At 50.0% G+C, this 21,306-nt stretch overlaps 1 protein-coding gene and 1 non-coding gene across 3 annotated transcripts in view; one reads left to right on the forward strand and one right to left on the reverse strand.

Moving 5' to 3' along the window:
- Capn1 (calpain 1) overlaps window positions 1–18,608 on the forward strand; it is a 27,275-nt gene extending 8,667 nt beyond the window's left edge. For both annotated transcript variants that reach the window (XM_008822163.3, XM_008822162.3), the window contains exons 9-22: window positions 941–1,015; window positions 1,112–1,272; window positions 9,867–10,042; window positions 10,752–10,763; window positions 12,662–12,870; window positions 12,993–13,032; window positions 13,564–13,629; window positions 13,809–13,866; window positions 15,194–15,258; window positions 15,705–15,773; window positions 16,037–16,115; window positions 17,030–17,146; window positions 17,473–17,531; window positions 17,873–18,608. In XM_008822163.3, the coding sequence (XP_008820385.1) occupies window positions 941–1,015; window positions 1,112–1,272; window positions 9,867–10,042; window positions 10,752–10,763; window positions 12,662–12,870; window positions 12,993–13,032; window positions 13,564–13,629; window positions 13,809–13,866; window positions 15,194–15,258; window positions 15,705–15,773; window positions 16,037–16,115; window positions 17,030–17,146; window positions 17,473–17,531; window positions 17,873–17,899 (1,213 nt within the window). In that variant the 3' untranslated portion in view covers window positions 17,900–18,608. The remainder of the gene's footprint in view (window positions 1–940; window positions 1,016–1,111; window positions 1,273–9,866; window positions 10,043–10,751; window positions 10,764–12,661; window positions 12,871–12,992; window positions 13,033–13,563; window positions 13,630–13,808; window positions 13,867–15,193; window positions 15,259–15,704; window positions 15,774–16,036; window positions 16,116–17,029; window positions 17,147–17,472; window positions 17,532–17,872) is intronic.
- A 2,000-nt stretch (window positions 18,609–20,608) lies between these two features.
- Window positions 20,609–20,710, reverse strand: LOC115068289. Its single transcript, XR_003847647.1, has one exon. It is a non-coding gene; the product is annotated as a U6 spliceosomal RNA (small nuclear RNA).
- Window positions 20,711–21,306: the final 596 nt, after the last annotated feature.

The raw sequence follows: 21,306 nt of genomic DNA on the forward strand, positions 1-21,306 counted from the left end.
GTTCTAGGCCAACCTGGGTGATACGGTGAGTTCTAGGCCAACCTAGGCTACAGAATCTCAAAACACTAAACAAAGCAAAACAAAATGGGTGTGGGGAAGGGGCTGGCTAACACAGCTTAGTGGTAGTGCACTTACCCAGCCTACATAAGACCTAAGTTCAAGGCTTAGTACGGAGCTTAAAAACAGTAACAACAACAACAAGAGCAAGACCAGCGACTTTAAAGACAGGGTGCCACTCAGTTGGTAGAGTGCTTACGTAGCACATGTGAAACTTACGGTTCTACCCAGGGAACTTCATAGTACCCAGCATGGTGACGCCTGTGATGACAGTACTCTGGAAGATCAGAAGTTCAGGCCATTGTTGGTCACATACGAGTTCAAGTCCAGATTGGGCTACATGAGACCTTGTTCCAAACAAAGAACATTTAAAGTTTATGTACTGTTAGGACAGAGTCTCATGTAGTAGTCCAGGCTGCTTTCTAACTCACTGTGTAGCTGAGGATGCGCTTGAACGTCAGATCCTCCTGCCTCTACCTCCTGAGTGCTACGATTACAGGTTTGTGCTCCCTCGTCTAGTTTAACGCGATGCTGGGGATCAAAACTAGGGCCTGAGGTTAATGAGATGGCTGTACTGCCAGAGATACTTGTCACCGAGTCTGAAAACCTGAGTTCCATCCCCAGGATCCACGTAGTGGAAGGAAAAAACTTGCTTCTGCAAGCTGTTTCTGACCTCCACATGTGTGTTCTGGCACAAGAGAGCACATCACACTCATACAATCAATCAATCAATATTTTAAAAAGGAAGGGGAAAAAAAGAGCTCTTGGAATGGGGGTCTGAGGATTGGTTCAGAAGGGAAGATGGACCAGGCCAGTCAGGCCTCAGGAACAGACGCCAGGCAGGTCAGTGCTGTCCGTCCCTGGCAGTGCCCGCTCTCCACAGCTCCTCTGAGTGGAACAACGTGGATCCCTATGTACGTGAGCAACTGAGGATCAAGATGGAGGATGGGGAATTCTGGTGAGCAATGCTTTCCCTGCCTGCTCCTTCCTTCCTCCAAACCCCTCAATAACCAAGCCTGGGGACCATGACTTACCTCTGCCCTTGGGCTCCCAGGATGTCCTTCCGAGATTTCATGCGAGAGTTCACCCGGTTGGAGATTTGCAACCTCACTCCCGACGCCCTCAAGAGCAGGACTATCCGAAACTGGAACACCACACTCTATGAGGGGACCTGGCGCCGGGGGAGCACCGCTGGAGGCTGCAGGAACTACCCAGGTGGGGGGAGCACTGCTGGGGCCTGCAGGAACTACCCAGGTGGGGGGAGCATCGCTGGGGGCTGCAGGAACCACCCAGGTGGGGGGAGCACCGCTGGGGGCTGCAGGAACCACCCAGGTGGGGGGAGCATCGCTGGGGGCTGCAGGAACCACCCAGGTGGGGCGAGCACCGCTGGGGGCTGCAGGAACCACCCAGGTGGGGGGAGCACCGCTGGGGGCTGCAGGAACTACCCAGGTGGGGGGAGCACCTCGGGGGACTGCAGGAACCACCCAGGTGACCTGAGAGGCGGGGGTAGGCGAAGGCCCACCTGACTGGGCCTGTTTTCCTCCCTTGTAAGACAGAGATAGTCACACTTAGGGACCTTTCCAATTTGCTTTGAGGAGTACATTGGTATATGTCCTCATCAGTGCTGAGGGGCCAGGAGCCACCCTGGACTACCTGTGGCCAAGTGTAATAAGAGGGAGAAGACCTTGTTTCCATCCAAACACCTGCTGGCCATGCCTCTTCCCCGCCCACCCTTCCCTTAGATTCTCTCGCCTTTCCCTCTCACCTGGGGGTGACTGTCTTGACTGCAGAGGCTGGCCTTGCAGCCCCTTACCTTCACACATTCATGCTCATTAACCTTTTTCTCTACTCCAGCTCCGCCCTGCCCCACCCCAGGGCACTGAGGGCACTCTGGGCCTTGCCAGTCATTGCTCGCCTCACCTAGGAATACACCCGCCCCTGCCCACATCCGGCTCTGCCCTCCACCTTCGATGAATCCTACCAGCTCCCTCCCTCCTTCTACAGGCCTTAGTCTCCTAGGACTGCCAGAATTGCTGAGCCCCTATTTGCATTATGTTCCCTGTCTCTCTGTTTGTCTGTCTGTCTCTCTCTCTGGTTTGTCTTGGTCTTTTGAGACAGGGTCTCAAGCCCAAGTTGGCTTTGGTCTTGCTAAGTAGCCAAGGATGACCTTCAACTTCCCATCTACCTGCCTCCACCTTCTAAGTGAATCACTACACCTGGTTTATGTAAGGAATGGAACCCAGGGCTTTATGCTAAGGAAGCATTCTGTCAACTGAGATACAGCGTCAGCCCTCTTACCCAGTTATGAATAATCATTTTGTTGTTTTTTGAGACAGCGTCTCCCTGAAGCCCCAGCTGGCCTGGAACTCGCTATGTAAACCAGGCTGGCCTTGAACTCACAGAGATCTGCCTGCCTCTGCCTCCCGAGTGAAAGCATATTTTTACCCACATCCCATCGGCCTTCAGCATTTTAATCTCCACATTGAAAACATCCAGTTTCCTGGCCTCTCCTTCCCTCTGTTCCCGCCACTCAGCACAACCACAGTCCCAGTTGAACCCAGCTTTCCACTGGCTCAGAGCCACTAAATGTGGCTGGAGAGAAATCACACAACTGAGGCTGTTTTCCTTGTAAACTCACAACCACAAACCTCTAATGAGCGCTTTGCACAGTCCCCACAATTCCACTTAGAGCCAGGAAGTCCACACTTGCCTCCACCTCTCACCTCCTTTACTGTCATCTAGGAACCCAGCCTTGCATGTCATTGAAGACACACCTTGCCTGATGTGACAACTCACTCCTGTAATCCCAGCAATCCAGAGTAGAGGCAGAAGGATCAGGAGTTCAAAGCTAGCTTTGGCTATATAGTGAGTTTGAGGCCAGCTTCGGCTGCTGAGACACTGCCGAGGGGGGGGGAGAGAGAGAGAGAGAGAGAGAGAGAGAGAGAGAGAGAGATTGATTTCATTCATTACACGGGATGCTCAGATCCCACCTCCAGCTCCCCTGTGTGTCTCAGATCACCCATGTGTCTGCACTGCCTCCTCCCTGCCTACCCCCCACCCCAGCCCTGCTGTTCCTGGTCCTGTTTTCTCTCTCCTCTGAAAGCATTTCCCTTCTTTCACTCCTGTGTTATGGAAAATCCCATCTTTATGTGGCCCTCTCTTGACCCCACCTCCCTCCCTGCCTGTGCCTCTGCTCCAACTGCAAAGTTACTTGCTCAGGAATTGCCACACTGCCGTTTCCTTCCTGGCAGCCATCATTTTGCCAAATTCACCCCTGAACTGGGCTCCTGACCACTGCATCCTCTGACTGTTCCCTGTGCATCTTACTGGTCTCTTTTGTTTTGTTTTGTTTTTTGTTTGTTTTTTGAAACAGGGTCTTACTATGTAGCCCCGGCTGGCCTGGAACTCACTATGTAGACCAAGCTAGCCTCGAACTCACAGAAATCCTCCTACCCCTGCCTCCAGAGTGTTGGTATTACATCTGACACTGGTCTCATTTGGAAGCTTTCTTTTCCTTACTTGAGATTTTCCTCCAAATCAACAAGCCCTGTTTCCCCATTTCACAGCTGACAAGCCTGGGCTTTCCTCCCGTGGGTCTAGCTAGCGCCACTGTGCAGTTCCCAGGTCTTCATGGGTCTGTTTTTGGTCTTGGGTTTAGGAGTCTGCCAATTGGACAGGGTGGATTCCTTCTTCAGGAGTCTCAGTGTTTTTGTGCGTTTTGTTTTGTTTTGTGAGGCAGGGTCTCACATAGCCCAGGTCTCCTGGAACTCAGTTTGTTATCAAGGATGACCTTGATCTTCCTGCCTCTGCCTCCTCTTAGCTATTCTTTCCCTTTGTTTTTCTATATGAATTTTAGCATTAATTTACTAAATTCTATTTTAAAAATTTAGGCTGGAAGTATAACTCAGAGATAGAGTGTTTACTTGGCATGTGTGAGGCTCTGAGCCCCATCCCTAGCTCCCCCCAAAATAGACAAAGTGGTTTATTTAATATTTTAATTTAAAGCCAGGTATGGTGACATATGCCTGTAATCCTGGTACTGATTGGGGAGGTGGAATTAGAAGGATTGGTGTGAGTTCACAGTCCCAGCCTGAGCAACAGAGCGAGACCCTATCTCAAAACTAAAATACACTTTTAATTTGGAATTGTGCTAAATCCATAGGCCAATTTCAGGGAAATTGATGTTTTTATAATTTTGAACCTTCTTATCTCATAATATGTGTATACTGTGTATTATCTTGGTCTTTGTGTGTGTGTGTGTGTGTGTGTATGTGTGTGCATTTGTGTTTGTGTATGTGCAGGTGCATGTGTGTACATGCGTGTGGAGACCAGAGGGACTTTGTTTTGGGGACAGTTTCTCACTGACTTGGAACTTGCTGATTAGGTGAGGCTGGCAGACCAGAGAGCTCCAGGGACCTGTGGTCTCTGCCTCCCCAGCTCTGGGATTAGAAGTAGAAATTGCACATCGGGTTTGTGGGAGGGTTTTTTGGGGGTTTTTTGGGGGGTGGGAGTTTGTCTTTTGAGACAGGGTCTCCCTGTAACCCCAGCTGGCCTTGACTTCACTATATACACTAGACTGGCTTTGAACTCACAGAGATCTGCCTGTCTCTGCCTCCCAAGTGCTGGGACTACAGGCATGCACCACCATGCCCAGCTTTTGTTTTGTTTTTTAATGTGGTTTCTAGGAATTGAACTCAGGTCCTCATGCTTGCAAAGCAAGTTCTTTACTAAGCTCTCCCCCAACATTTATTTAGGACTTTAATGTTTTTTAATAGAGCAGTATACTTTTAAAATTCTTTATGTGGGGCTGGAGAGATGGCTCGGCAGTTAAAAGCACTGGTGGCTCTTAAGAGGACCCAGATTTAGTTCCCAGCACCCACATGATGGCTAACAACCATCTGTAACTCCAGTTCCAGTGGATCTAATGTCCTTTTCTGTCCTCCATAGGCATTGCACAACATGGATGTACTTACATACATGCAAGCAAAACACTCATACACTTATAAGTGCACTACATGTGTGCTTGGTGCCCACGGAGGCCAAAAGAGGGCATCAGATCCCTTGGAACTGGAATTGCAGATGGTTGTGAGCCACTATGTGGGTGTTGGGAATGGAAACTCCGTGTTCTGCAAGAGCAGTCAGTGCTCTTAACTGCCGAGCCATCTCTCCAGCCTGAAACAGTATAATTTTTGTTTGAAAGGGCTTATATATTCTTTGAGATTTATTCATAGGTGTGCTGTCTTCCTGTTAACTATTTTAAGTACAGTTTGAATATTCCTTATCCAGAATTCTTGTATCAGAAGTAGTTTGGAGTCTGTATATTTTTGGATTTTGAAATATATATATATATATATATATATATATGGATAGCTTTTTAAAAGTACATTCATGCTGGGTGTGGTAATACATGCCTTTGATTCCAGCAAAGGGAGGCAGAGGCAGGTGGATCTCTGTGAGATGGAGGCCAGCCTGGGCTACATAGTGAATTGTAGGGCAGCTGGGGCTACAGGGAGACCCTGTCTCAGACAAAAAACACAACAAAAGTTCGTTTATTTAGTGTGTGTGTAGGTGCTTGTGCCACAGGTTCACATGTGGAGGTCAGAGGACAACTTTCAGGAGTTAGTTCTTGTATCACGTGGGTCCAAGGGGTTGAACTCAGGTTGTCAGGTTTGGCAGCAAGCATTTTACCCATTGAGCCATCTCGCTGGCCCATAACAAGCCATCTTAAGGATGGGACCAGTCTAAACATGAACTTCATTTATGTTTTATGGATGGCTTATCTACATAGCTGGGAGGTAACTGTCATCATGTTTTTAGCACACCTTCATGCCATCACGGGGTCAGGTATGGAATTTTCCACTGCTGTCATGTTGACATTCAAAACCTTTTAGATTTGGGGACTTTGGGATTTGAGGTTTTCAGATTAGGGGTGCCCAACCTTTAATGTCTCCTTTACATTTTTTTTAAAATTGCATTTTAGCTGGGTGGGGTGGCACACACCTTTAATCACAGCACTCGGGAGGCAGAGGCAGGTGGATCTTTGTGAGTTCAAGGTCAGCCTGGTCTGCATAGCAAGTTCCAGGTTAGCTGGGACTATAGGAAGACCTTGTCTCAAAAAGACCAAAAGAAAAAAAATTGCATTTTATTTTTTTATTGTGTGGGAGGGGGGTCTCGCAAGTGCCATGGTACACATGCAGAGGTCAGAATACAATTTTTGGGAGTCAGTTCCTTCTCTCTACCATGTGAGTCCCAGGGATTGAACTCACATTGTCAGACTTGGCCACAAGTGCCTTTACCACCAGTGTCTCCTTCGGAATCCCACTTTTCAAGGGATACTTACTGATACAATAGTGCAGAGTTACCCTTTTCAATGTATTTTGTAGCCAGCAAACTGGTTACACTGTAATTATTTTTACTGCTTTATCCTTAGATTCCTTCTGGTTTACTATCAGCAAGTAATAGCACATTTGTTTCTTGACTAATACTTTCAACTTTTGCTACTTTTTCTTACTTAATATGCTGTCTAGAAGATGTAAATAGGTGTGGCCATCCAGGGATTCCTGGTCTTGTCTTTTTGTTGGTGTTTAATTTTATCACATTCTATTTATTGGTTTTGGGGGACAGAGGTGTGGACACAAGATCAGAGGACAACTTACAGGAGTTGATTCTTTCCTTCCACCATGTGGGTCCTGGGACTCAAACTCTGGTCATCAGGCTTGGTGGCAAGTACCATTACTTGCTGAGTCATCTCTGTGGCCCCTGTTTGTTTTCTGAGACAGGATTTTTGCTATGTATCCTTTTCCCTCAGGTTCCAGAGTGTGAGTATGAACTGCCACACCAGGCTGTTTCTGACCCTTAAAGGGAAAGTTATAAAATTTATTTATTTTTAAATGTATTTATTATTTTTTATTATTTTATGTGTATGAATGTATTGCCTGCATGTATGTTAAGTGCACCCATGTCGTGCAGTGCCCTCGGAGGTCAGAAGAGGGTGTTGGATCCCCCGGAATTGGAGTTATCAATGGCTGTAGGTGGTGGGAACTGAACCCAGGTCCTCTGCAAGAGTTGCTAATGCTCTTAACCACTGAGCCATCTCTCCAGTCCCTATATTTATATCGTGTGAGTGTACATGTGTGCGTGTGTGTGTGTGTGTGTGTGTGTGTGTGTGTACGTGCACACGCCATGAGGTCAGAGGACAGTTTGCAGGAGTCAGTTCTCTACTTCCGGCATGTGAAACCTGGGGCTTGAATTCAAATCATGTTTTATGACAAGCACCTTTACTCACTGAGCCATCTCACCAGCCCCAGCAATAAATATTTCTTGTAGTTTTACCATTGCATACATTGCATACTTCGGGGGAGGAGTACTTTTTTCTGTTTGTTTTGTTTTGTGGTGCTAGAGAGAAAACCTAGGGACTTAAAGATGCTAGGCATGTGCTCTGCCACTGAACCGCACACCCAGCTACCCACACACACTTTTTGTTTTGTTTTGTTTTGAGATTGGGTTTCTTTGTATCCCAAACTGGTTTGGAATTCATTGTGGTCCTGTCTGCCTCCAAGTACTGCAGTCACAGGTGTGTGCCACCAAACCTGGTTTACAGGGCCCTGGGGATCCAACCCAGAGTTTTGTCTATCATGTAAGCCAGGAGGCAGGCACTCTAACCACTGAGCAATATCCCCATCCCTGAGAGAACTTTGATACAACAGTTTTCCATCCAAGGTCATGCGTGAGGTTTGCCTGTTCTGTCATTTGCTCTCACTGGCCATACCAGTGTGGTAATGTTTGTTTTATAAAATAAATTAGAAAACAATCCCTTTCTTTATTTTTTCTAGAAGACTTTGCACAATATTGGAACAGTTTGTTGCTTGAATGTTTGGAAAAGCCTGTCTACAAGGCTGCTAGGCCTGTTCTTTTCCTTTTCATGAAGATAAGCTTTTTAAATTTTTTATTTTTTGTCAGTATTAAGGGCTATACCCAGGGATTCATATATGCTGGGCAAGTGTTCTATCTCTGGGATACATTTCCAGCAGCCCCATCACATTTATTTATTTGTTTGTTTGTTTGTTTTTTATTTATTGAGGTAAGGTCTCACTCTGTAGCCCCACCTGACCTGGAACTCACTGTGTAGCCCAGGGTGGACTTAAACTTGAGGCTACTCTCTTGCCTCAGCCTCTTGAGTCACCACACTTGGTCCTGGCCCTCTTTCTACTTTTTGGTTTGGAACACAGTCTCACTAAATTTCCCAGGGCAACCTGGAACTCTCTTTAGGCCAGGGATGCCTTGAACTTGCAATGCCCTTGCTTTCAGATAAGTGTCCCCATGCTTAGCATCCTTTGTATTTTGTATACTCTTAGACCTTATTTGTAATAACATCTTTTGGGGGGTGGTCCTTTTTGAGACAGGGTCTCCCTGAAACCCCAGTTGTCCTAGAACTCACTATGTAGACCAGGCTGGCCTTGAACTGATAGAGTTCTACCTGCCTCTGACTCCTCAGTTCTGGTATTAAAGGTGTGCGCCACCACGCCTAGCCTTACTCTTAAAAATTGCATATTTGGGGGCTGGAGAGATGGCTCAGAGGTTAAGAACATTGGCTGTTCTTGCAGAAGACCCAGGTTTGAATCCCAGCACCCATATGGCAGCTAACAACTATCTGTAACTCCAGTTCCAGGGGATCCGACAGCCTCTTCAGTCCTCCGAGGGCATTGCATGACACAGGTGCACATACCTACATGCAGGCAATACATGCATACACATAAAAATAAAAATAATAAAGAAAATATTTTTAATTGCATATTTGTATATACCAGTCTTTGTTTTCTTAGTTGTGAGGTTGTCAACATTGGTCTTAGCAAGGAAATAACTTTGATATATTGATTTTTTTTTAGCTTTTTACTTATTTAGTTTATTTGTTTCACAGAATTCTTGTGATTTTCATACAGTATAGTTTGATGATCTTCAGATCCGATCCCCTCTCTGCACCTCCTCCTCTGCCCCCCACCCAGTAATTTAATATATGGTTTATGGAGTCTAATTTATATCACTAAATGTCCTTCAGTGTGGCTCTATCCACTGGGCCCACCAAGAGTCCCATCCCTGTAAGCCTCTGTCTTTCCCCTCCCAGCAGTCATTAATTGCCTTAGGTTGGATTGGGATTTCTTACCCACTCCCCTGTGTCTATTCTGGGATTTTGTCTGATTTGGGCTTGCATAGGACTTGTGCATGATATCACCATTGCTGTGAATTTGTATGACCAGCTGTTTGGAAGACTCTGTTTCCTTGTGGTCATCCACCTACTCTGGCTCTTACAATCTTTCCACCTCCTCTGGTTGGTTGGTTTTTGAGACAGGGTCTCCCTGTAGCCCTGGCTGGTTTGGAATTCACTATGTAGACCAGGCTGGCCTGGGTCTGGAGAAGGCTGGGGTTAAAGGTGTGCACACCCCACCTGACTCAAAATTAGGCTCAGGTCAAGTCTCTTTCTCAGGCCAACTCCTGCTTGCTTTTCTTTTTCAGAAGTCAAGGCCTTGAGCCCTCCAGGCCAGGGCTGTACCTCTGAGCTATAATAAACCCTCAGCTCCTGCTGTTAATTCACCCTCTGTTAGTTTACTCTTACCCCTCCCCTCTAGAAGGTGAGCCCTCTAGGACAGGAACGCTGTCTGTCCAGTCTGCTTTTCAATCACCTGACACACTGGCATTTATGACAGTACCATAGAATGAATCTATGAATGGACAGACATGGGGTGTGTGAGTGAGACCTGTTGGGAAGGGCATCTGCCCAGCCCTGCCTCTGATCCCCATCTCATCCTCTACAGCTACCTTCTGGGTGAACCCCCAGTTTAAGATCCGGTTGGAGGAGGTGGACGACGAAGACGACTACGGGAGTCGGGAGTCAGGCTGCAGCTTCGTGCTGGCTCTCATGCAGAAGCACCGCCGCCGAGAGCGGCGCTTTGGCCGGGACATGGAGACCATCGGCTTCGCGGTATATGAGGTGAGTCTGGAGGATGAGCCGGGTGGATGAGCCTGGAGAATGGGCCCAGCCTGCGCCTCTGCAGCTAGCTGCCACCAGGGGGCGCCCAAGGTCGCTGCTGCCCAGAGGGTTAGCTACAGGGAGGGAAGGTGCTAGAATTCTCCCTTCTAGAAGATTGGGCATAAAATGGGGAATAAGAAGCCAGATTGGCTGCTACGTGTGCCACAGCTTTTGGGATCAGACTTTGGGCTCTGCTGGGGGAAGAAGTGGATAAGTGTGGTGTCATGGAGGGTTGTGAGCAGAGGTCTCTGTCTGCTACCCAAGAAGAGGCTGTTGTGGGTAGTCTGTGACTGCACCTGTGGCTTCCCATTCTGTGCTCAAGATGGAGATGGAAACTTCTAGCTCTCCCTGGCCTGAGTAGAAGGAAGCCATAGCCTTGGCACCACATCCAGAAGCCCTGGCCACTGATGACTGGGAGTCTCTGGCCCTGGGCTTTAGAACTCTGAACCTGACAGCTGTTCTAGGATCTTTGATTCAGGTCTACAGAGGGAGGCCTAGGGACAGAAACTCCTGCCTCCTCCTCCCTCTCAGGAGGGAGGACAGGTCTGGGTCATTACTAGCCATCTGTTTCCTGCCCAAGGCTCCCTCCAGGCTTAAGATCTCAAGACTGTTGCCCAGCATGCACACTGTCCTAGCTCCAAGGTAAACACCTGTTCTCTCTGTCTTTCAGATCCCACCCGAGGTATGTGTGGCTCTCCTCTCACCTGGTTTAACAGCCGGTGAACTCACCAGCCTGATGGGGCTCAGAGGGGCGAAGAACCATGTCAGTCCTACCCCATATACAGCATCGAGATGTCACTTGTCCCTTGCTGCTTGAAAAGTGCTTCTTCCCTCAGTGTCTGTTCACGGGGGTAGGACAGTCGTATTCCTGAGGGCCAGAGCAGGCAGGAAGGACTGGATTTGAACTCTGGTTCCTGAGCTCCACCCAGCACAAAGGCTTTCTCTGTCTTGCTGTTCAAGCTGAGGAAGCGGGAACCAGGGGTAGGCTGGGGTGCTGGTTAAGCAGGAGTACCTGGGCTGGGTGGTCTGTACCATTCAGCAAGAGGCTGATACTCTGAGCCTTGGAGTTTATGTCTGAAAAATGGGTCTTCACGCCTGGCATGGTGGCACACAGGCCTTTAGTCCTAGTACTTGGGAGGAAGAGGCAGGCAGATCTCTGTGAGTTCAAAGCTAGCCTGGTCTACATAGTGAATTCCAGGCCAACTGGGGTTACAGGTAGACCTTGTCTCAAAAAGACCAAAAAAAAAAAGGGTTTTCCCAGCCCAGTGTGGTGAGTGGAGCCTGGAATCTCTGCACTTGGGTGGTAAAGGCAGGAGATTCAGGAGTTCAAGATCATCCTTAGCTATATAGTTCAAGTCCAGCCTAGGTTACCTGAGACCTTGTCTCAAAAAAAAACAAACAAAAAAACAATTGGAACACTCCCCAGTTATTGAGATGCTCAGTGAGCTGCATTGTCTCGCACTAGAACCACTCTAAGGAGTAAAAATACAGTGCTACTTATGAGACATCATAGATTGACCTAGGCCCTCCCACATAGGGCCTCCCATATGCTAGACAAGTACCGTACCACTCGGCTACACCCCCCTTCCTGCATTGTAGGTTTTTAGAAAAATGTTTATTTATTTTTATTTTACATATGTAAGTGCATTACCTACACACAGGTGTCTGGTGCCTGCAGAGGCCAGAAGAGGGTTTTGGATTCCCTGGAATTGGAGTTACAGATAGTTGTGAGCTGCCATATGGGTTCTGAGAACTGAACCCAGGTTCTCTGCAAGAGCAACCAGTGCTCTTAACCACTGAGCCATCTCTCCGATCCTGCATCATTGTTTTGGTTTTATTTATGGAAGTAGAGATCTACCTGCCTCTGCCTCCTGAGTGCTGGGACTAAAGGCATGCACCACCACTCCCTGCCACATCATAGGGTTTTGGTTTGGTTTGGTTTGGTGTGGTGTGGTTTTTTGAGACAGGGTCTCCCTGTAGCCCCAACTGGCCTGGAATTCACTATGTAGCCCAGGCTGGCCTCGATTTCACAGAGATCTGTCTGCCTCTGCCTCCCGAGTGCTGGGGCTGAAAGTGTGTGCCACCACACTGGTCCCACATCATAGTTTTTAATGTCCCTTATCTGTACTTAAGTTAGATACTCACATTTGATTGGTTGATTAATTGATTGATTGGCTGAGACATCCCAGGCTAGCCTTGAACTCATTTTAGAATCGAAGATGATCTTGAACTCTTGATCTTCTGCCTTTGCATCCTCAGTTTTGGGATTACAGACATGTGCTACCATGCCTGGTTTATACAGTACTAGAGACTGAACCCAGGGCTTCCCACATGCTTGGCAAGTACTCTACCAACTAAGCCACAGCCTAGCCAGGGCACTCAGAGTTTACAGATAAGGAAACTGAGGCAAAAATCACTTGTCAAGGTGTCTTAGACTGTAAGGGATCTGTGACTGGCTGTCCAACCCCTCCAAACCAGAACTTGCAGCCTGGGCTCTGGGCTCCGGGCCTGGGCTTTGTGTGGCAGCCAAGGGTAGACTGAGTGGTCACTGCAGCCCTGCCACTTCCTCCCTCCCACCAGCTGGTGGGCCAGCCTGTGCACTTGAAGCGGGACTTCTTCCTCTCCAACTCATCTCGGGCACGCTCGGAGCAGTTCATCAACCTTCGGGAAGTCAGCACCCGTTTCCGCCTGCCGCCCGGGGAGTACGTGGTGGTGCCCTCCACCTTCGAGCCCAACAAGGAGGGCGACTTTGTGCTGCGCTTCTTCTCAGAGAAGAGAGCTGGGACCCAGTGAGTCACAGACCCCCCCCACCTGCCTTTGCCTACCTCCCCACGGCAGCCACCAGCCCCTCCTCTCCCACCTCCCCAAGGCAGCCCCGACCCCCCTCTGACTGGCCTTCTTCACTCTGCAGGGAGCTGGATGACCAGATCCAGGCCAACCTTCCTGATGAGGTGCGAGGTCCCCTCCTTTCCCCTGGGTGCGAGATGGGGACCTGAGTGACCCCTAGGCTCCAGCTGGCAGAGCAGACCCCCTCCTGATTAGGAGCCCTTAAGAACAATACGAATTCCTCATTTGCTCAGCCCTTTACAGTTTGCAAAGGGCTTGTGATGGTAGGAAATCCCTGCACTTGTGCTGGGCTAGGTCTGTGTATCTTATTCCCCTCCCCATCACCCCAACCACCTCATTTGGGTACTTCATGATATCCCCTATGAAGGGAAAACATGGGTTCAGAGAAGTTAAGGAATTTGCCTACATTCACACAGCAAGCAAGAACCCTAACCTAAACCTTCCATCACCCCTCATTGGAGCCACAAGAGTCCTGGGCAGAGGGCAGACCCCCCATTTACAGGTTAGAACAGTAAGGTTCAGAGAGATGGAGTGACATGTGGCTGGAGTGTCCCACCCCACATCCAGTGGCCATTCCTATGGACAGGGACAGAGCTGTGGTGTCCCTCACTTCTTCTCTCTTCTTTTGGGGGCAGCAAGTACTCTCAGAAGAGGAGATTGATGAGAGCTTCAAGTCCTTGTTCAGGCAGCTGGCAGGGGAGGTATACCAGGGATGGGTGGGATGGGAAGCACTGTATGGAGTGGGGGAAGGGGGTGAATGAGATGGGAAACCCTCTGTGGAATGGGGGGGTGGGATGGGAAATCCTGTGTGGAATGGGAAACGGGGGATGGGATGGGAAACCCTGTGTGGATTGGATGCCATCCTTCCTCTGCCCACCAGGACCTGGAGATCAGTGTTAAGGAGCTACAGACCATCTTGAACAGAATCATCAGCAAACGTGAGGGTCCCCAAGTGGCTGTCTCTACCTCACCTCCTGTCCCCATTTCACTCCAAGTGTTCCAATCCAGGTTCTTGTCCTCACAAGAGTAGAACTCTGCCCTTGGCTGTGTGACCGGTGAACCCTCAGTTGCCTGACTGAGCCATCCTCATGCTCCCTGCCCCACCCTGTCCTCCTGCTTGAGTTGTGTGTCCTCAGGAAGGACAGACAGCCTTCCAGGCCCAGAACAGAGCTAGCCATTGGCACCTCCATGCTGAGGGAAAAGCTCCGCTTCTTCACAAAGACAGTCTCTCCCCACCACCAACCAGGCCAGAGCATGACTAAATTTCATGCCCTGATGTGTAGGGCTAAGGCAGCTGCCCCCAACTTCCCCTTCCCCTCTGGCCTTGTCTGCATGTGGCCATCATCTGCCCCAAGCTGCCTGCACATATTCCTGAGCCCCAGACCTCTCCTGCCCTACCTTCCCATCGAAGTTTTGTTTACCCTTCCCAGCCCACAGCCAGTCCCTGCCTGGGCCTCTTTCTGCCTGGTTTCTTTCATGTCTGTTCAACTCTTGCTTCATTTTCCTTTGGGCCAACCATTAGATGCTGACCAGGCTGTTGAGAAACAGAATTGCTTTGCATTTTCCTCTACCCAGTTGCTCAAGGGGCAGGATTGAACCTCCCTGCCCCCCAGCCAGCACAGGGATCCCAGCATAGAGCAAGTTTGGGAAGATCTTGTGGTTGATGTGAAATTGATCCTCCTTGTCCTTTTCCTCTTCCTCCTCCCCCTTCCACCTCCTCCTCCTCCTCCTCCTCTCTGTATCTTTCTGTATATATAATGTGTCATGTAGGTGCACATATGTGTGCAGGTGCATGCACAGAGGCCAGATGAGGGAATCAGGTGCCCTGCTCTATTAAGTCCCTCCTTGATACACTCAACCTGAAGCTAGGCTAGCAGCCAGTAGGCCCTGGAGATCCTCCTGTCTTGGCCCCTCTACAGCTGGGGTTCAGACGTTCAGGTAGACCCAGCTTTTTATGTGGGTGCTGGGATATGAACTTAGGACCTCATGCCTATGCAGTAAGCGCTCTTACCCACTGAACTATCTCCCCATTCATCCTTTTCTTTTTGAGATAGGGTCTTATGTAACCCCGGCCAGTCCTGAACTGAGGCTGGCTTTGAACTCCTAACCTTCCATCTTCTACCACCCCCCTCAGTTGTTAAGATGGCAGCCACACACCACCACGTTCTGCTGGAGTTTGTGCCCAGGGTTTCATGCACACTAGGCAAGCACTCTGCCAACTGAGCTACACCCCAGCCTCCTGGAGCTGTTTGTTTTTTTTAACAGACAAAGACCTGCGGACCAAGGGCTTCAGCCTGGAGTCATGCCGCAGCATGGTGAACCTCATGGACGTATCCTTTCATCTGCTCTCATCTCCTATAGGGTTTGGGGCTAGCGATCTGGGTATGAGACAGGTGCTGGGTGACTGTCCCAGGAGCATCACAGATGTGACAGCGCTAATAGGGTGCAGAGGCAGTGGGGCCCCATGTTCAGACACCTTCCTGGATATCTTCCAGTTAAACAGGAGGGGAAACTGAGGCTTAGGTCTTAGAGAAAATGGAGCAAGGCCTGGGTCCCCAGTTGAGCCAACGGCTGGTACTGTTTCTGCAGCCTTTCCCAGCCCACTCCACTCTGTTCAGTCTGCAGAACTCCAGCTGTGGGCTGCCAGTGACTGCTGCCTCCTCTTGTCTCCTGGTCATGTGGCGCTCTCCAAAGCCAGCCCCCTCCCCAGCTCTCCCCCTTACATGCCAACTCTCAGACTCTCAGCTCTGCGGTTTCCTTCTTAACATCCACTCAGCGTGATGGCAATGGGAAGCTGGGCCTGGTGGAGTTCAACATCCTGTGGAACCGCATCCGAAATTACCTGGTAGGTGGTCCCCTGGCTGGGCTTTCCTGCCCCTCAGTGACTTCAGTCATGGCGTGGGCTAACCTGGGTAGACCCCAGGCTAACTGTGTGAGCCGGGCCTCCTCTCCAGCTCTGCCCTTCTGCATGCCACCCCCTTTTCCCACTCCTTGAGCCCACATGTCCCAGCAAATGACCCCCTTCCTGGCTGCTCCCCTCCTCCTGAACCTGCCTGGGGACACAGGAAGAGCTGCTGACTCGGCTCTCCCTCCTGTCCCCCATCCCAGTCCATCTTCCGGAAGTTTGACCTGGATAAGTCCGGCAGCATGAGTGCCTACGAGATGCGGATGGCCATCGAGTCTGCAGGTGAGGCCCAAAGGCTAATGACAGCAGCCCATAGCAGATGGCCCCACTGCTCCTGTGCCCCAGGATGCCTCCCTGACAGCTGCCCAGGGCAATGGCCCTTGTCCCGGGGTTTTGGGGTACTGAGGTCACTAAGCTAAGTACCTTTTTAGTATTTCTTCACTTCCTGCCTTTGCAGCTGACCAAGAGCAGGGCCTTTTATTTATTTATTTTGTGTGAGTGCCTGTGCGTATGTATGTTTGAGTATGTGTTTGAGTCTATGTACACATGTGTACATGTACATGTGAAGGCCATGGGTTGGCACTGCGTGTCTTCATCCATCATTCTCCACTTATTTACTGAGACAGGGTCTCACTGAATCTGGAACCAGCCAGTTAGCTTCATCTAGCTAGCTGGGATTCCCTATCTGCCTCCCAAGTGACTCCTGGGATTGGAGGTGGGCTGGTTTTTATGCTGGGGATCCAAAGTCCAGTCCACAAACATACCACTTGCTTTAGCCTCTGAGTCATCTCCCCAGCCCAAATTGAGGCTCAGAGGGAGAATGAATGAGTTCAGGCCACAGAGCCACAGTAGGCAGAGTGAGGGTGGGCAGAGCCAGGCTCCAAGCTGCAGTGAGACAGGTGTAGAACTTTCTCTCACACTGGGCTGTGTAAAGACAAGTCCAGGGCATTTTGAACCAACTTGACCAGATGCCTAGGTAGGTCCCCTGCATCCAGCTCCTGATTTCTTTGGGTGACCTGGGCATGATGCTCCCCCTGGACCTGGCCCTTGCTTACCCAGCCTCTCTCAGCTCCCAGCCCTGCCTAGGAAGTCCTTGAGCCCTTCTGCCTGAAGAATGACCCCAAGTTCCCTGCCTAGACCACCTCCTCCATGCTCCTGCTCCTGCTCTGGGACTCACTTGCCCTTCTTCTACCCAGGCTTCAAACTCAACAAGAAGCTGTATGAGCTCATCATTACCCGTTACTCAGAGCCTGACCTGGCTGTGGACTTTGACAACTTCGTGTGCTGCCTCGTGCGGCTGGAGACCATGTTCCGTGAGTGTCCCTAACTGATGCCACCTTCCTGAGGTGTCCTGAACGTATTCTTAGGAGCCAGTGGGAGAGACAGTAGAGTGAATGGGATGGAGGCAGCACTGGAGGGTGTGGAGGCTGAAGTGGGACCAGAGCCTCATATGTGGGTACTTGGTCACTCACAGGCTGAGTCCATGGAGTATGGGGAGGGGAGGGCCCAGGCATGCATCACTGGGCAGGAAGCTTCCTGGTTTTAAAGGAGTGATAGCTTGGGGTGCGTGGAAAGTGGGGCTACTAGTCCTGGCTGTGTTTGACTGTCCCAGATCTAACGCATGTTTCCTTAAACACAGGGTTTTTCAAATCTCTGGACACAGACCTGGATGGTGTCGTAACTTTCGACCTGTTTAAGGTGAGATTGTCCCCCACATTCTCCTGTCCCTTCCTGGGTAGGAGTCTGTGACCTTAGAACCAGCCCTCAAGGCTGGGGTGTCCAAGGGATTCTGGGGCTTAGTGAGGGAAGAAACGGAGAGGCCAGACCCCTGGAAGATAGTGGGAACCAGAAGCCTGGTCTCCTCAGGTAGAGAGCTGAGAAAGCATCCCTCCATTGCCTGCAAGAATCTTTCAAAGAGGAGACAAGATGGTGTCTGAGCCATGGGGCTAGGAGCTGAACTCGGGCTGGGTGAGGGATAAAACTGAAATGGCCATAATGCCCTTCTGATGTCCACCCCTGACCTGTCTCTGCCCCCACAGTGGTTACAGCTGACCATGTTTGCATGAGGTGGGGGTTCCCCTGCCGTACCCTTCCTCCCTCATTCTGCCAAGCCACGCCTTCCTGCCATGCCACATCAGGCCACGTCAGCTGCAAGTGCCTTCCTTGGAACAGGAAGGCATCTTCGTCCTCCTGTCCTCCCTCCTCCCCACCACCTCTGTTTCCCCTGCTCTGGGCAGAGCCATGGGGCCCTCCTTGCTTCTGTGGCCAAGGGCTCAGTGTGGGCAACCCTGAACCCACTCATGACCCAAGGCCAGAAAGACAGCTCCGCGCTTACAACTGCCTCAGGGGCATAAGGGAGCACTCCTACTCCAGCATCCTGATGTGCCCCCTGCCATCGTGGTAGAAGCTACAGCCCCAGCCATCCTCTAGACCTGCAGACTTTATAACCACTAGTATCTGGGTATTCAAGCCTCCACCCCTCTGAGGGAACCCCTAGGACAGGAATCACCTGTACCTTCCTGTGCAGAAACCAAGGTCCCTTTGACCTGCAAACCAAACCACTCCTCTTCTCCTGCCCCACGCACCCACCAGGAGCTGCTCAGCCTGGAGGGTGCTCCCTCCTGCCTCCTCTCCTTTTTTATAGTGATGATTTTCAAGGGGACTCTTCAGGGATTGGTGAACTGGCTATGGAGGACCAGGTACTGGGGTGGTTTGGGGAGGGCCCGTGTTTCAATGCAGAGGAACTCTGGATAATAAAAGAAAAGGCCATGTGTTTGTCTCTGGGGTGTCATTCTCCCAAGCCTGCTCCTGTGACTACACCAGCAAACCTTGGATAAGGACAGCTCATGGCCTTACACTCATCCTTGTTGGCAGACTTGGCATCTGGGGGAGGGCACCTCTGACCCTAGGAGGCATGGGAGGATAGGCTGAGGGCCTGGGCACAGAGACTAAAACTGGGCTGGCCCATTGAAGGTCCAGTCCAGTTGGCTGAACTGGCTTTACACATCTTCCTTGAGCCTGCCTTCCTAGCACACATCCATCAGCAGAGAAACCCAAACCCCTACTTAGCACAAACCTGACCCCCCAGGGAGCTTCCCAAAGAACAGAGCCTCCTTTCTGGGCTGCAAGAGGACACCCTGTGATCCAGACATGTGCAGTTTACATAAGCTGTTCCAGCCTTTGTGGCTATTCTTTACAGATACAAGTGGGCCGAAGTAAGGTGGGGGGGGGCATGGCCTAGGACAAAGGCTGCAGGGAACCAGTGGAGACAGAGGAACCCAGGCTGGGTGTATAGTTGAGTTGATAGAGTGATTGCCTTGGTAGAGAAAGGATCAGAAGTTCAGTGTCATCCTCAGCTACATAGGAAGTTCCAGGCCAGCCTGTCTGGAAAAGAAAAAAGAAAACAGGCTGGAGAGATGGCTCAGCAGCTAAGCAGAGGACCGGGGTTGGATTCCCAGCACCCACATGTCGGCTAACAGCATCCATAACTCCAGTCCCAGAGGGTCCGACACTCTCTTCTGACCTCTGCCAGCTTCGCGTGACACTGGTACACTTACATACATGCAGGCAATACACACAGATAAATAAAATATTTTTTAGAAAGCAGACAGAGGGACTCAGAGGTGGGAACCACCCACAGGCTATGAGGTAGAGATGGAAGGAGGCACCTCTTCATGTCCTGGGTGGGAAACAGCTCCACACTGCCCTGAGCTTACAGTTTGCCCCAGTCGCCTACTCACTGGAAACCCCTGGGCCAGTCTCTGTTGGCCTCTCTTTCAGCAGCAGGAGACTGCTTTGTTAGGAATGGGAGAGAACAGGGGTAAATGAGGCTCTGGACCCCTCCCTGCCCTCAGGCCTCAGTCCAGGGAGTGGGTTGTGATTGACAGTCAGTGGATGGGGATGATCTGAGAGCTGGGGCCTGAGGCTGAGGCTCTGGGCTGCTTGTCAACTGCCCTATTTAGACATTGGTTTGGTTTTGTTTACTTTTAATTAAAATGTTTTAAAATCATTATCTATTGTGTATGTTGTCTGTGTGTAACACATGGGTGGGGGTGATGTGTGCCATGGCATTTGTATGGAGGTCAGAGAAAGCTTTATGGAGTTGGTTCTCTCCCACTCAGGCTGACAGGCTTGTGTGGCAAGTGCCTTTACCCGGTGAGCCATCTTGTTGGCCCTAGTTTCGATTTTGAGACGGTCTCACACACTTCAGCTGGCCTCCCACTTCCTATAGAACAACAGTGACCTTGAACTTCTTCTTTTTTTGGTCATTCTGAGACAGGGTCTCCCTATAGCCCTGGCTGGCCTGGAATTCATGGATGTAAGTGTGGTGGCAAATCTCTGTGAGTTCGAGGCCAGCCTGGTCTATATAGCAGAGTTCTAGGCCAGCCCAGGTTATATAATGAGACCCTGTTTCAAACAAACAAACAAAAGAGGGATATTTAGAATTGGGTGTAGTGGCGTAAGCCTTTAAACCCAGCAGAGGGAGGCAGAGGCAGGTGTATCTCCGTGAGTTCAAAGCCAGCCTGATCTACATAGTGAGTTTCAGGCCAGCCAGGGCTATGTAGTAAGACCCTATCTCATAAGAAAAAAAAGTGGCATTTATTCAAAGAGAGAGAAAGTTCCCATCCCTTGGATTCTTTCCCTCTCTCCTGCAGTTGCTCCTTAGCTTCCCAGGATTGAACACTTGCTAGGGCTAGAGTAGTGTCACTCCTGTCAGACAAGGCTAGCCACACTGAGGGGCCTCTCTTAGATGCAGGTGTAGAGAGTCTCAGTGTAGGAATGTGGAGTCCTTCACAAATTCATGTCATCCTTGAACAGGGGTCACACTAATCTCTGTATTGTTCCAACTTTAGTATATGTGCTGCTAGAGCAAGTACCTATTTGGACATTATTATGGGGGGTGTGTCAGACACACAAAATGGGGGTCAAAGGACAATTTTCAGGAATCCACATGGATTCCAGGGATTAAACTCAGGTCATGAGGCCTGAAAGGCAAGTGCATTTACCTCCTAAACCATCTTACCGGTTCTATTTGGGTTTTTATTTTATTTTATTCTTTTGTTAAAGTTTATTTTATGTGTATAAGTGTTTTATCTACAATGTCCAAGGAAGCCAGAAGAGGGTGTGGATCCCCTGGAACTAGAGTTACAAATGGTTGTTAGCTGCCATATGGGTGCTGGGAGCTGAACTCAAGTCCTCTGCAAGAGCAGCCAGTGGCTCATAAGCCCTGAGCCATCCCTCCAACCACCCCCCACCCTCGCCGCCCACTTTTTTTTTTTAAGACAGGGTCTCATTATTTAGCCCTGGCTGCTGGTTGCCTGGAATTTACTATGTAGACCAGGGTGGCCTTGAACTCATAGAGATCCACCTGCCTCTGTCTCCCAGGTGCTGGAATTAAAGATGTGTGCTACCATATCTGGCTGTATTAGAAAATTTTTAAGGGACTTTTTCCAATTATCACCTGTGCATTCAA

Source organism: Nannospalax galili, unplaced genomic scaffold (assembly GCF_000622305.1).
Source record: "Nannospalax galili isolate Female #2095 unplaced genomic scaffold, S.galili_v1.0 scaffold1328, whole genome shotgun sequence".
Taxonomy (NCBI): Eukaryota; Metazoa; Chordata; class Mammalia; order Rodentia; family Spalacidae; genus Nannospalax; species Nannospalax galili.